Source organism: Eurosta solidaginis, chromosome 2, assembly GCF_040869045.1.
Source record: "Eurosta solidaginis isolate ZX-2024a chromosome 2, ASM4086904v1, whole genome shotgun sequence".
NCBI classification, from domain to species: domain Eukaryota; kingdom Metazoa; phylum Arthropoda; class Insecta; order Diptera; family Tephritidae; genus Eurosta; species Eurosta solidaginis.
In genome coordinates, this window is record NC_090320.1 from 19,782,723 (window position 1) to 19,795,060 (window position 12,338).

The window sequence follows — 12,338 nt, forward strand, 5'->3', positions numbered from 1 at the left end:
TGACAAAATACTTTAATACTATCGTGTTGAAGATAATTTCATTACCTTTAATTTGGTATATATATCTTTATATTAGAAGGTATAACTTGATTATTTCGGGGCGAAAAACAAAGAAGGTATCATATGTCAATTATTTTTTATCGATTAGGTATATATATGATGTTATTTATGTATATATGGGTTTATGCATTGTATTAATTAATTGCAAAAATACATAATGTATAACATTGCTAATTTTTTTATTTCTAAAATATACGTGAAAGGTAAACTATTTAAAATTTTGCATTCGTGAACGAGCTGATATTACCTAATAACTCTTATGTTTATTGTTATTTATTTTCTTGGCAACTCTAGAATAAAGCTTTTAATAACTGTAAAAAGCCCGTTATTATCAAAATTGGAATTTAATTGTGCGTGATAATATGGCTAACTTAAACTTATTAAAAATTTTTTAAATCTTCGGTTATAAAGAAAGTGGTCCATTAACAAGAGATGCACTACCCTGCAAAAATTGTTGGATTACGTGTTCCATTTTCTTCACATTGGAGTACTCTAACAATACTCCTTTGCAATACGTTTGCGGACCACCATCAGCCGATCATTGCTCGTTTTTTAATGACAGTGATCACGACACGATGACGATCGAACAGAGTTGCCAAAAGTAAAATATTGCATGCAAATAACTAATAATAAAATTTTACTTTGGCAGCTCTGATAAAATGCAACAGCGCACTGGTTTTATGTATACATACTAAAGTATGTATAGAGAAATATTAGTCATTGTAAATTTTACCAAGTAGCGCAACTAACAGCTGATCGGTGAAAATTCGCACATTCACACGCACAGTTCTCGACTCAGTTTCAAAAAAAAACTTTAGATTATTTAATTCAAATTTTAAAGTGAGATAATCCTTGCCAATTAATGTATACAGAATATATATGGCGTTTTTGTTGTTATTAAAACAATAGTTTTATTTATATTAAAGCTTTTATCATTTTTTTTTTTAACTTTGAAAAAACTCCGAACACCATTCCTTCATTATATGACATTCGACTGCCTAGTCCACTGCCTTCCACTCTATTCGCAACATAACCTCTACTTAAGCTGCCAAACTATATAGTAAACAATGATATTAGTACTTTGGAAAGTACTCTCACGTATGTACTCTATGGATTACTCACAAACAAAGCGAGAGTGGGATCACCTACTCCTATGAATACAGATTAGATTTGGAGCAGTCATATACTCCCAAAGGAGTATTCTTTACATTATTTATAGAGTACTCGCGTTTTTTGAAGAGTAGCAGCTCTTCAGGCGTGGGGGTTGGTGCCTTATGAAGGTACATATTTATGTGCAGAGGGCCATGAAATGAAATTGGTCGAGTACGCCCAGAACATTGACGTGTTTGTTTGGAGGTGAGTTTTTTTTTTAGTTTTCTTGTTGCCGGTGTCGGATCTGTTAAGGGTAATTTTTTTAAAGGTGTTCTACGCAGAATTACTGTGCATGGCGTAGCCGGTGTTGGATCGGCTAAGGGTCATTTTTTTAAAGTGCGGCCGAATGCTGCCTACGTAGAAGGGTGTACTACGCAGAAGGACATCAGCGTGGCGGTAGGGATTCAAGGGGTTGTGTAGCGCAATATATAGCTTCTCCAACCCAATTGTCAACCTCACCTTCGAGCGGCAAATCCCGTTTCACTAACAGACGAGGCTCTGGCGACCCCAAGCTCCTCATGGGGAGGGATGGCCTGAAGGTTTAATGTGGCCATATAAATCGTTCCCGAGATGGTCGGGCCAGCACCTTAATAGTGCTGTGTTACCGGAGCGTATCGGATCTGTATCCGACAAAGGACCATCACATCGATAACACTCCCCAAAGCCTTCGGGGAGTAACCTAATCGCTACAACAACAACAACAACAGCGTGGCGGTAGCCACGGTTGTACCACACACTCGGACTTGGCATGGCGTAGCCCAGTGATATTTCTTATAAGCACGACCGAAGGCCGCCTATGCAGAAAGGTGTTCTACGCAGAATTACTGTGCATGGCGCAGCCGGTGTTGGATCGGCTAAGGGTGTTCTACGCAGAATTACTGTGCATGGCGTAGCCGGTTTTGGATCGACTAAGAGCTATTTTTAATAATAATTTGTAGACTAAGTACACTAGGTTATAAGAAAGCTGTGTTTAATATAGGAATAGATAAGACTAGTTTTAGATAGTTTTAATTAAGCCTTTTTTGAAAAAAATAAAATTTAAAAAATTCCACCAAAGAGCTTTTTCAACTTTTTGGTAAATAAAGACTAGAAAAGTTAAAGATATATATACATCAGATGAAAGGCATTATTAGAAGTTATTTTTCGATTTTTTAATTTTTGAAATCCATCCACTAGTTTCGGAGATATTTGAAAAATTCATAATTTCGCCTTTTGACATGGAATTACCCCCAAATCCTTCATTTGCACCATATATGTAAGGGAACGTACCCAAACTACGTGACCCATTTTCTGCAAATTTTTATCCCCCTCCCCCCTCCATGATCACCTGTAGTCACGTAGCATTTTCTACATTGCGAGCATTTTCTATTAGTAATATAGGAGTAATACATATATGATTTGCACCAAAAAAGAAATGTTGGAATCAGCATACAAAATCTCTATAAAGTCAAAGTTTTTATTATTTTTTTTTTTTTGACAAATGTATGTAGTCTGCACTTCTTCCGTCTTTTGATACACCAACGCCTCTAACACCACTCTCATTGTGGTACACCCCTGTTGAAACAGCAAGTTTCCTTGGACTCCCGTTAGAGGATATTGATGACAATTTGTGATCGGTCGCACATAATGGATGGGGCGACGAAGCACTGCTACAACAATCTTTTGTTATCACCTTTGATAATTTTTGATAAAAATTAGGTGGTGCACCGTCTTGTAAAATGGTTTTTTTTGTGATAGAAGCAAAATTGTTGATATTTATTCGCGATCCAGGGTTCGAAATGCATCCTTTATGTTATGCTGCCGTGAAATCAGGGTTGCCTGTATGATTTGTTAATCACCCGAAAAAATCCCTGGTAATAGTCTAGAACAGGGGTCCACTGCTAATACGCGTCCAAAAATATCGAGAGGTGCCTCGACAACATTAATCCGACGGCGGAAAATAAAAATTTCAACTCGTTCAAAGGATATTAACGAAAAAGCCAAAAATTACCCCGGTTTCGTAGGAACATTATTATTTTTGCGCAGAACACCTTTCTGCGTTCGCGGCCTTTGGCCGCGCTTGTACAAAATTACCCCCGCCGGTCCACCAATGGGGTGGGATCAAAATTAAATGCGTTCAAAATCCCTTTGTATACAAAATTTTTTTCAGTGCACATTACAGGAACCACTCCGCTCTCATTATGGTCCGCCCCTGTTGAAACAGCGAGTTCCTTGGACTCCCGTTAGAAGACATTGATGACAATTTATGATTGGTCGCACCTATTAGATGGGATGAAGCACTGCTACAACAACAACCACATGAAAATTTCCAACTTTTTTTTACAAATATCTCCAGACAGATACAATTCTTCTTTTCCGCCATCAGATTATTGTTGTCGAGGTCAAAACGCGTCTTTTGGCACCTCTTTTGGACGCGTATTAGCAGTTGACCCTTGCTCTAGAGTCTAGAATCTAGACTTTTAACAAACCTCTAGGCGATTAAAAGCCAACTTATTAATTTAATTTACATTTAGGTTTTAATTACTTTTTAAAATTAAATGAATTCACATTTTATTTACTTCTGTGCATACAAAAATTTTAAGCAAAGTTAAAAAGTACAATTAAGTTTAGTATGAAAAACCAAATGAACGAGTAAAATACAATTAGGCATACAACCCAATTGAGGGGTTAAAGATCAAAGCCGCCCCCGTCTAGACTTAAAAATGATTGTGAATAACCGATGTCAGGATTCGCAATTGTTCTTCCGAACTAGCAATCCATATTTCGGAAACGGCGGGACCAATTACAAACTGGTTGACAGACATACTCTTGAAATTTATTAAATCGAACATTTCTTTCAAAGTTTTTCCTGGAGTTGGGGTTTGAGTATGAGCTTCGCCAAAGTTGTCAACCATTCCCAATTTTTTTGATGCAAAACCATCCATTTTCAGACCGTGTATCTTGGCGTAATTTTCAATTAAGCAAAACCGTTCGATTTCTTTAAATTTACCTTGAAGAAACTTTAGCAGATCGTAAAAAATTTCGGGTTCCAAGTCGTATATCGAGGAGTTAGTAGCTAAATCAGTGATGTCATATGGAAAATTTGATTTATAATAATGTCCACAATTTTTATACTTAATATAAGTAATCTCCCGACCAAGTTTCTTTTCATATTCAAAAATTTGTAAAAAATCATGAAAGCTTGTGTTTTGTTGCTGAACCTTCGTACTGATTTTACCATGGCATGCAGTCAAAAGCTTCTCCAGCATATAATAATCCGCCAAGAAAGCCACATGTTTCAAACGTTTAATGGTCAGTAAGTCAAGAGAGTCAGTTTTTTCATAATAAATATATTCCAATATCACTTTGAAGTCGATGATATCTAGTACATTTGGTAGTGGAATGTTGGCACTAGCGTCTGCTTCTTTATAGTTTCCATTGAACATACTTGCGAAAACAATTGAAGCGCATGAGAGTTTAGATTTATGTGCTTCAATAGTACTAGCGCTTGCTCCCGACCCTATCAAAAAGCTGCAATCAAAGGGTGAGGACTCTTGATTGCCTAATTTTTCGGTAACACTAAAAAATAATGAATCATATTAAAACATAACATAATATTACATAAATTTATTTTACCTTGAGTTATCTTCGCCAGCCATTTCAAAATCGAGAAATCAGAAGTTCTGTGGCGTTACTATTCACAATCAAATTCTATTGTAGGGAACTCCCCGTTTTTAGGGTACACACTTGCCTAGGGATAAAGCAATGCCAGTAATTACTAGAGATGGCAATTATTCGTGTACCTGTGACTTTGTCACAGCTACTGAAAGATTAGATTCAGCGACAACTTGGAAGGAACAGCCGTGATTGACTGACAGTGACAGCCATTGTGAATGATGACTAAGTGTGTTATCTTATCTGTCCTGCCTGACAGGCTGTTCAATATGGCTACTTTTCAGCGTTTTGACAGGCTGTTCAATATGGCGGCGCCTATCTGTAGCGGGTGATAGAAAGAGACACAGAATGCGACAGCGATAGTCATTTACAAATCAGGTGATCCAATCACTTTGGAATTTTGACGTTTATGCAGAAGATATCACACATAGTCATCATTCACAATGGTGACAGCATCTCTTTTCCGTTCCCAATCACGCTTACCAATAAAAATAATCACAGACTCAAACATTGCTCTCGTCACAGGAACAATTAGCTCTTATGCTATGAACCAATGTTCAAAGTTACTTAAACTGCGACTTAATAACACTAGATGTCCTGGAAAATGACATAAAGGGCGGCTATTCCCACGCTCTTGCTAGAATTTGATATCTACTATTAAATCAATTGTCGCATTAACAGTGGTGTGGTGTTATGTGCATATCTGGCACATATGGCGATATCTAGTGCTACTTATTCGTATCATCAGTCAGCAGACAATTATATAGGTATTGGTATTTTCTCTGAATCAGTTACAGATACAGATAAAAACAGCTTCGACTGGCAGGTCACAATAACAGACCACAGATTACAAATCACGAGATCGGCCAGCATTAGGAACCAAAGAGGATAGATATAATTATTTATAATATCTATCCTCTTTGGCGCAACTAACAGCTGATCGCTCAAAATTAGCACACACACACAAACATCACTAATGGCCATATTATGAAAATCTTTAGGGAAATTCATGTTAAATTTTTAAACAGACATAAAATGTTATAACTTTGGACTATATAGCATCTAGGACACCTTAATTGCAGTAATTGAAAGAATATGTTTGCTTATACTCAAGTATTTAATTATTTTTTCTAAATTTATTTTTAATATTGGTACTATGATTGAAGGTATATTGATCCAATGCAACTCTGCTCTTCCTACTGTTCTTCATTCCACTCCATTCGAGTGCCTTCTTTCACCGAATTCGAGTTCCTTCCACTCTATTCGCAACATAACCTCAAATTAAGCTGCCAAACTATATAGTAAACAATGCGTAGCATAACCTTTGATCGAATTATGGTTAAAGCCGGAGTCATTGGACCCGTATGTCGTATCGCTGTATCCGTATCCCTAACGTAATCAGCTGTTTATCGTTACGACGGTAAACCAAAACCCAATTGGTTGGCTACGATACGATTACGACCTTAGCGGCACCAATAATCGATTGCATTGATTCTCATAAGGTTGGTCGAATCAGCTGTTATAAGGTTACCGATACGGTTACCGATAAAGCACCAATGTCTTCAGCTTAATTCGACCGAGTTCTTTGTCAAGCGAACAAATTAGTTTAGTGATTTCAACAGAAGAGAAATTGTCGCTCTTAACAAAATTTTGTAAAATTGACAGATTCCTACTCAATCTAATTGATTTTTCTGTTAACACAGGTCATTTCAACGGCGATCAACTGTCAATACATGAGTAAATTTCAAAGAGAATTTTACGCTCACTGCGCTCTCTATTTTGCACTTATGACGATGGTGCCACTTGTTAAAAAAACACCAAAATAAGAAAACCATCAAATAGAAAAAACCCACAAAATGGGAAAACAATAAAAAACTAGTTTTTCAGTTATCAATACAAAACGAAAAAATCCTTTTTTGAATTTAAATAAAAAAAAAATGTAAGGCGCGATAACCTCCGAAGAGATCTAAGGCCAAGCTTCTCTTCAAATTTGCGTCGTGCTCCTCTTGTTTTTCCCTACAAATTGGCCGGACGGGACCTACATGTTTTTATGCCGACTCCGAACGGCATCTGCAAGACAGATGAGTTTTCACTGAGAGCTTTTCATGGCAGAAATACACTCGGAGCGTTTGCCAGTCACTGCCGAGGGCGACCCCGCTTAGAAAAATTTTCTTCTAATTGAAAAACCGTATTTCTAAAATTTTGATGTTGCTTTGCCCGGGAGTTGAACCCAGGGCATACGGTGTGATAGGCGGAGCACACTACCATCACACCACGGTGCACACTACTGTGCAAAAAATTATGAGATACCGGGACACCTATTTATCGGGTACAATTTTGCAACTTCTCGTCCAAGCGAAATGCTTGCGCCCTCTTGTTGAAAAAGTTTTGCTTGAACGAACAGGATTTTTCCAAAGTTAATAACATTTTGTTCAAGTTTTTATGAATGTTCATTCACGCGAACGAACCTAATAAGATAATAAATAAACATCCTTTTTTAATGTTGATGTTTCCGACAAAATAAAAGTTTGAATAGTTTTGGAATCGTTTCAACTTAAAGTGTTACGAAAATTCAACTTGCCGAATTGCATGTAAAGTTACTCCAGTGGCGAATTACCTTCCTGCGATTTGATTCTTTACTTTTCTATAACTTACAAGTTCCCTTTTTAAAATGTTACGTCAAACATTTATACTACAAGTTTTGTTCGAAACAACCAAGTGTGGCAACTACATGCGAGAGAAGAAATTGAGAATGAGCTGAGCTGCAACTGAAAGAATTGAGAATCAGTTTTGTGACTACTATTTTCATTTCTATATTCATATTATGAGGTGGGTTTTGTCTAAGGCTGGGGTAACGCTCAGTCAATCCAGAGTCGAGTAAAGGTCCCACAAACCCCTACTGAATAAATACACGATATTTATGTGTTACGAACACACGCACACACGGCTGGAGATATTAGGCGGACAGCAGCTTTCCGTCGCAAGATGGCGAGGGGGGCGGAGCGTCGACTAACGGAGGTTCGGTAGGGCGGCTGAACGGTCGGGTAACGGACGGACTGGTACGGCGGTACGGAAGCAGCGGCGGGATAGAAGCAACGGCTTAACTGCGGTAGGATGGCAAGCGGCCAACGGTCGTCGTCGCAGTGGCGGGACGGATGCAGCGGCTTAACGGCGGTAGGATGGCGGACGGCCAACGGACGTCGTAGCAGCAGCGTGACGGATGCAGCGGCTTAACGGCGGTAGGGTGGCGAACGGCCAACGGTCGTCGTAGCAGCGGCGTGACGGATGCAGCGGCCTAACGGCGGTAGGATGTCGGACGGCCAACGGACGTCGTAGCAGCGGCGCGACGGATGCAGCGGCTTAACGGCGGTAGGATGGCGAACGGCCAACGGTCGTCGTAGCAGCGGCGGCACCAGAGGGGCGACGATGCGGCGGTGGGCTACGGAGCGCGTACCAGGGCCGTGGTGAGAGGGGAGATGGGCTGGCGACGGGGTTTACCTGGACAGCGGCAGCGTGTTCCGGGCGGGATAGGATGGACGTACCAGCGGACTTGTATTGGTCGGTCGGCTTCGGCAGGATCGGGCTGATCGAACGTCTTCGGCAGGCTCGGTAATCGGCGGGGTCAGTCACCTGCGGGAGAAACTGCGAGGACTCGGGTTAGTGCTGGTTTCACCGCTGGACACCCCCGCCTCCCTAATTGCACACTAGTAGAAGGTGCGTAAGGGGGGTGGGGTTGTGCCAGCCGAGGCGCCGTGGGTCGACCCGCGGCGGAGGGGAAGTGCACCTTAACGGAACAGCGGTAGCCCCTTGTGCGCACGCATCGGCTCACGGCCGAAACCAGAGCTGCGGAGAGGGGGTCGTGCGGTCGTTCGGGCGGCGAGTCATTCCTTACCGGACCAGGACGACGGAGGGAAGGGTAGTCCTAAGACACCACTCGCGTCATCCTGGTGCAGCAGGGGGTGACTCGCGCCACGGCCGCACTCTCTTCTCCCCAGCTAACTAGAGGGAGTGGTTCCTCCGCTCCGGCCAGCCTACTAAAATCAGAGCTGAGGGGGGAGGGGGTTATTTGGTCATTAAGGCAGCGGGCCGCTCAACACCAGGGTGGGCGACGGAGGGAAGGATAGTCCGAAGACACCACTCGCGTCGTCCAGCCCAGGTGAAGGGTGACTCGCGCCATGACAGCGCCCCTTCCGCTCAGTCCGAGCCGCGGGGGAGGGGGGTTATTTGGTCATTAAGGCAGCGGGCCGCTCAACACCAGGGTGGGCGACGGAGGGAAGGATAGTCCGAAGACACCACTCGCGTCGTCCAACTCTGGTGGAGGGTGACCCGCGCCATGACAGCGCCCCCTTCCACTCGGCTAGCTAGCCTGAGTGGCAATTTTGTCTTTAAAAAGACAACCACTCCCGCTGGCTCACCTGCGAGGACTGAATTGCAAAAATGCAAATTCAATGTTTATATGGGTGGTGCCGCAAACTGGTTGAGAAGTCAACGCACCATTATTGTGCTTTTTCATTCGTTTGCTATCAGTTGCTATCAGTGGTTGTTGACTATGCTATACAAGTGGTTTTTGGCTATGCTATAGAAACTGGTTGAGAAGTCAACGCACCATTATTGTGCTTTTTCATTGGTTTGCTATTAGTGGTTGTTGACTATGCTATACAAGCATAAGTACAAGTGGTTTATTGTAACGCTACGTTACAGTCCCCCTCCCACTTCGGTTGACGGAAAGCTGCGGTGGGGAAAGATGGATCTCCAGGCATGGCCTAGGTCTTGTGCCGGTGTGCATGTGGGCGAAGCACTTTATTTAAAAAAAAAAATTTTTTTCCAAAAATATACAGAGTCATTCCACTTATATCTAACAGAGTTAATGTTATTGTAATTGTTCAAAAAAAATGTTCCACTGTTTTTTTTTTTTTTGTCGGGGGTGGAGTCGTACTAAACTGTGTCCGTTGTCGTACTTCTCTTGTTCCCCTTTTAATGTTATGTAGATATGAAGGTATTTATATATATATATATATTTATTTATTTTTTTTTTTTTTTTTGTTGTGAAAATAATTTACAATTCATTTCTGACTTAAATCTAACAAGTTTTTGTAGAAGGTATGAAAATATAAAAATATAAAAAAGAAATGCGGCGGCCTCTTCTCTTGCTGTCTCATTCGACTTGTACCATTCGGTTGATTCCCATCAGCGAGACTTTCGCCCGGTTCTCGCCCATCATCTTCACCTTGACGCGCTGGTTCTTCCAATAGAATTTCCAGCACTTTTTGCTCAGTTTTGTCGGGCGTTTTAGTTTTAGTTCCCCGAAAAATTGTTCGGGATCGGGGTGCCCCTCTTCGTATGTCGTTTTCTTCGTTTCGTTGTGTTCGGTGTCGCCACGTCCCTGTGGCTCTGGTTGCGGGTCTTCTTTTATGGCCATTAGTTGCTCTATTGGTGGCCCATGAAAAATTTGGATTCTCTGAATCTTCGGTTTGTTTGCCGGCCACACTGTTGCCTCAAACGGCGGGCGCCACGGGCGTATCGGTTTCGGTGAGTCCGGTGGTGTGGATTGCCGCTGTTTTCGACTCATTGTTGGGCGGTTTGATTCCTGCAATGAGTAAGCAAAACGGGGGTTGTTTAGAATTCGAACGGCTTTAAATCTTGCAAGTGCGCGTGTTGTCGCTTTGTTTGCTCCGGGTGGCCTAATTTCACCGTGTTCGTGGAAACATATTCCATCACCAAATATGGGCTGGAAAATTTTGGTGCTAACTTCTGGGCGAATTTGTCGGCCGCGGATGAGAGTGGGTGGTCCCTTTTCATCACCTGCTCGCCTATGCGTGGCTTCCATTGCCGTCTGCGTAAGTCGTAGTGTTTTTTCTGTTGCTTTGAAGCTTTGGCTAGGTGCCTTTTTATCTCGTCCCATAACTTGGTGATGGACGGTGGTACGGTTGGTGGCTCTGCTGGTACTGCTCCCTCCGTGCGCACTTGCTGCGGTGCTGTAAGGTCTCTACCGAAGTTGATTTCTGCTGCTGATGCTGTTGTCGACTCGTGGCTAGCCGTGTTTATCGCGAATGCTATTTGCGGAATCTCCTGGTCCCAGGTGCGGTGGTCGTCCTTGCATCGCTGAGCTATCATGGTTTTCACGACTCGGTTGGTTCGCTCGGTGGGGTTTTCGTGCGGGGCGTAAGCTGCCGTAAACTTGTGATCGATGCGGTGGTCGTTCAAAAACGCTGCTAATGCCTTCCCGACGAATTGTTTACCATCGTCGGTGAGGAAGGTTTTCGGGCAGCCAAATCGGTATATGACTCTTTCTTGGAGTGCTTTGATTACGCTTGTCGTTGTCGCTTGGCGCACTGGGATCAACTCCACCCACTTGGAGAATTTATCCACCATGACGAGGAGACAAGTATTTCCTTGCTTGGAACGGGGCAGTGGTCCCACGAAGTCAGCGGTTACTATTTCCCACGGCCGTGATGATTGCATGGTTGCCATCAATCCTGCTGGGCGTCTTTGCTCGACTTTGTATTCTGCGCATCTGATACACTTCCGTACGTGTTTGAGAACATCGCGGAACATCCCGGGCCAGTAATAGTTCTGTTGTGCTCTCTTAAGCGTCTTCTTCACCCCAAGATGTCCGGCGGCGGCGGCGTCGTGGACTTCTTGTAGTACGTCCTTTCGTCGGTCGGCTGGGATGCACAGCTTCCATTGCGGTGACCGCGAGCGTTGATTTCTCGGGGAAATGTGGCGGAAGAGTCGGTTATCGACGATCTGGTAATCTGGATGTGCTTGAGGTTTTTCCTGCACCTGTCTTGCTTTCCTCTCGTGCCAGTCGTTTGTTCCGTTGGTTATGGTGTACAAAATGTCGTCATCGGCGTGTTGTAGCGGGCAGCGGGAGAGTGCGTCGGCTACCACGTTCTGTGCTCCTTTTCGGTATTCTATCTCTAAATTATATTGTTGCAATTCCAGTGCCCATCTTGCCAGACGTCCAGAGGGGTTTTGGAGCGAGTGCAGCCATTTTAGTGAGTGGTGTTCGGTGATGACGGTGAAGTGATACCCCCCAGGTACGGTCTCATCTTACGGATACCCCATAGCACGGCGAGGCATTCCTGTTCGGTGGCCGAGTATCGTTTTTCCAGCTGGGTTAGGCTTCGGCTGGCGTAAGCTACTACGTTTTCGTGGTCGGAATGGCGTTGATAGAGCACGACGCCCAGGCCCTCTCCGCTCGCGTCGGTCTGGAGAAAAAACGGTCGAGAGAAGTCCGGACAACAAAGTATTGGCGCGCTGGAAAGCTTATCCTTGAGTACTTTGAAAGCGTGATTTTGTTGCGCCTCCCATTTCCAGACTTGTCCCTTTTTCAGCAGTTGGTTAAGCGGCGCGGCGAGCGTAGAGAAGTCGGCCACGAAGCGGCGGTACCACGACGCGAGTCCAAGAAAACGGCGGAGCTCTTTGAGCGTTTTCGGTGCGGGCATCTCTTGTACAGCGGATACTTTTGC

At 43.1% G+C, this 12,338-nt stretch overlaps 2 protein-coding genes across 30 annotated transcripts in view; one reads left to right on the forward strand and one right to left on the reverse strand.

Moving 5' to 3' along the window:
* The window catches only part of Lar (tyrosine-protein phosphatase Lar), a 1,659,242-nt gene that overhangs the window by 573,063 nt on the left and 1,073,841 nt on the right, over positions 1-12,338 (forward strand). The window lies entirely within an intron of this gene.
* Positions 3,776-4,955, reverse strand: LOC137242014 (uncharacterized). Its single transcript, XM_067769377.1, has 2 exons — positions 4,828-4,955; positions 3,776-4,770 (listed from the first exon to the last, which is right to left on the reverse strand). The coding sequence occupies exons 1-2, from the start codon at positions 4,848-4,850 to the stop codon at positions 3,909-3,911; spliced, it is 885 nt and encodes a 294-aa protein (XP_067625478.1). The 5' UTR covers positions 4,851-4,955; the 3' UTR covers positions 3,776-3,908.

What these genes read in the sequence shown, in the direction of transcription:
- LOC137242014 (XM_067769377.1), bottom strand. Translation starts at nt 4,850, where the DNA reads ATGGCTGGCGAAGATAACTCAAG. An exon ending in GCTGGCGAAGATAACTCAAG is followed by an intron (nt 4,771 to 4,827) that starts GTAAAATAAATT and finishes ATTATTTTTTAG; the next exon opens with TGTTACCGAAAAATTAGGCA.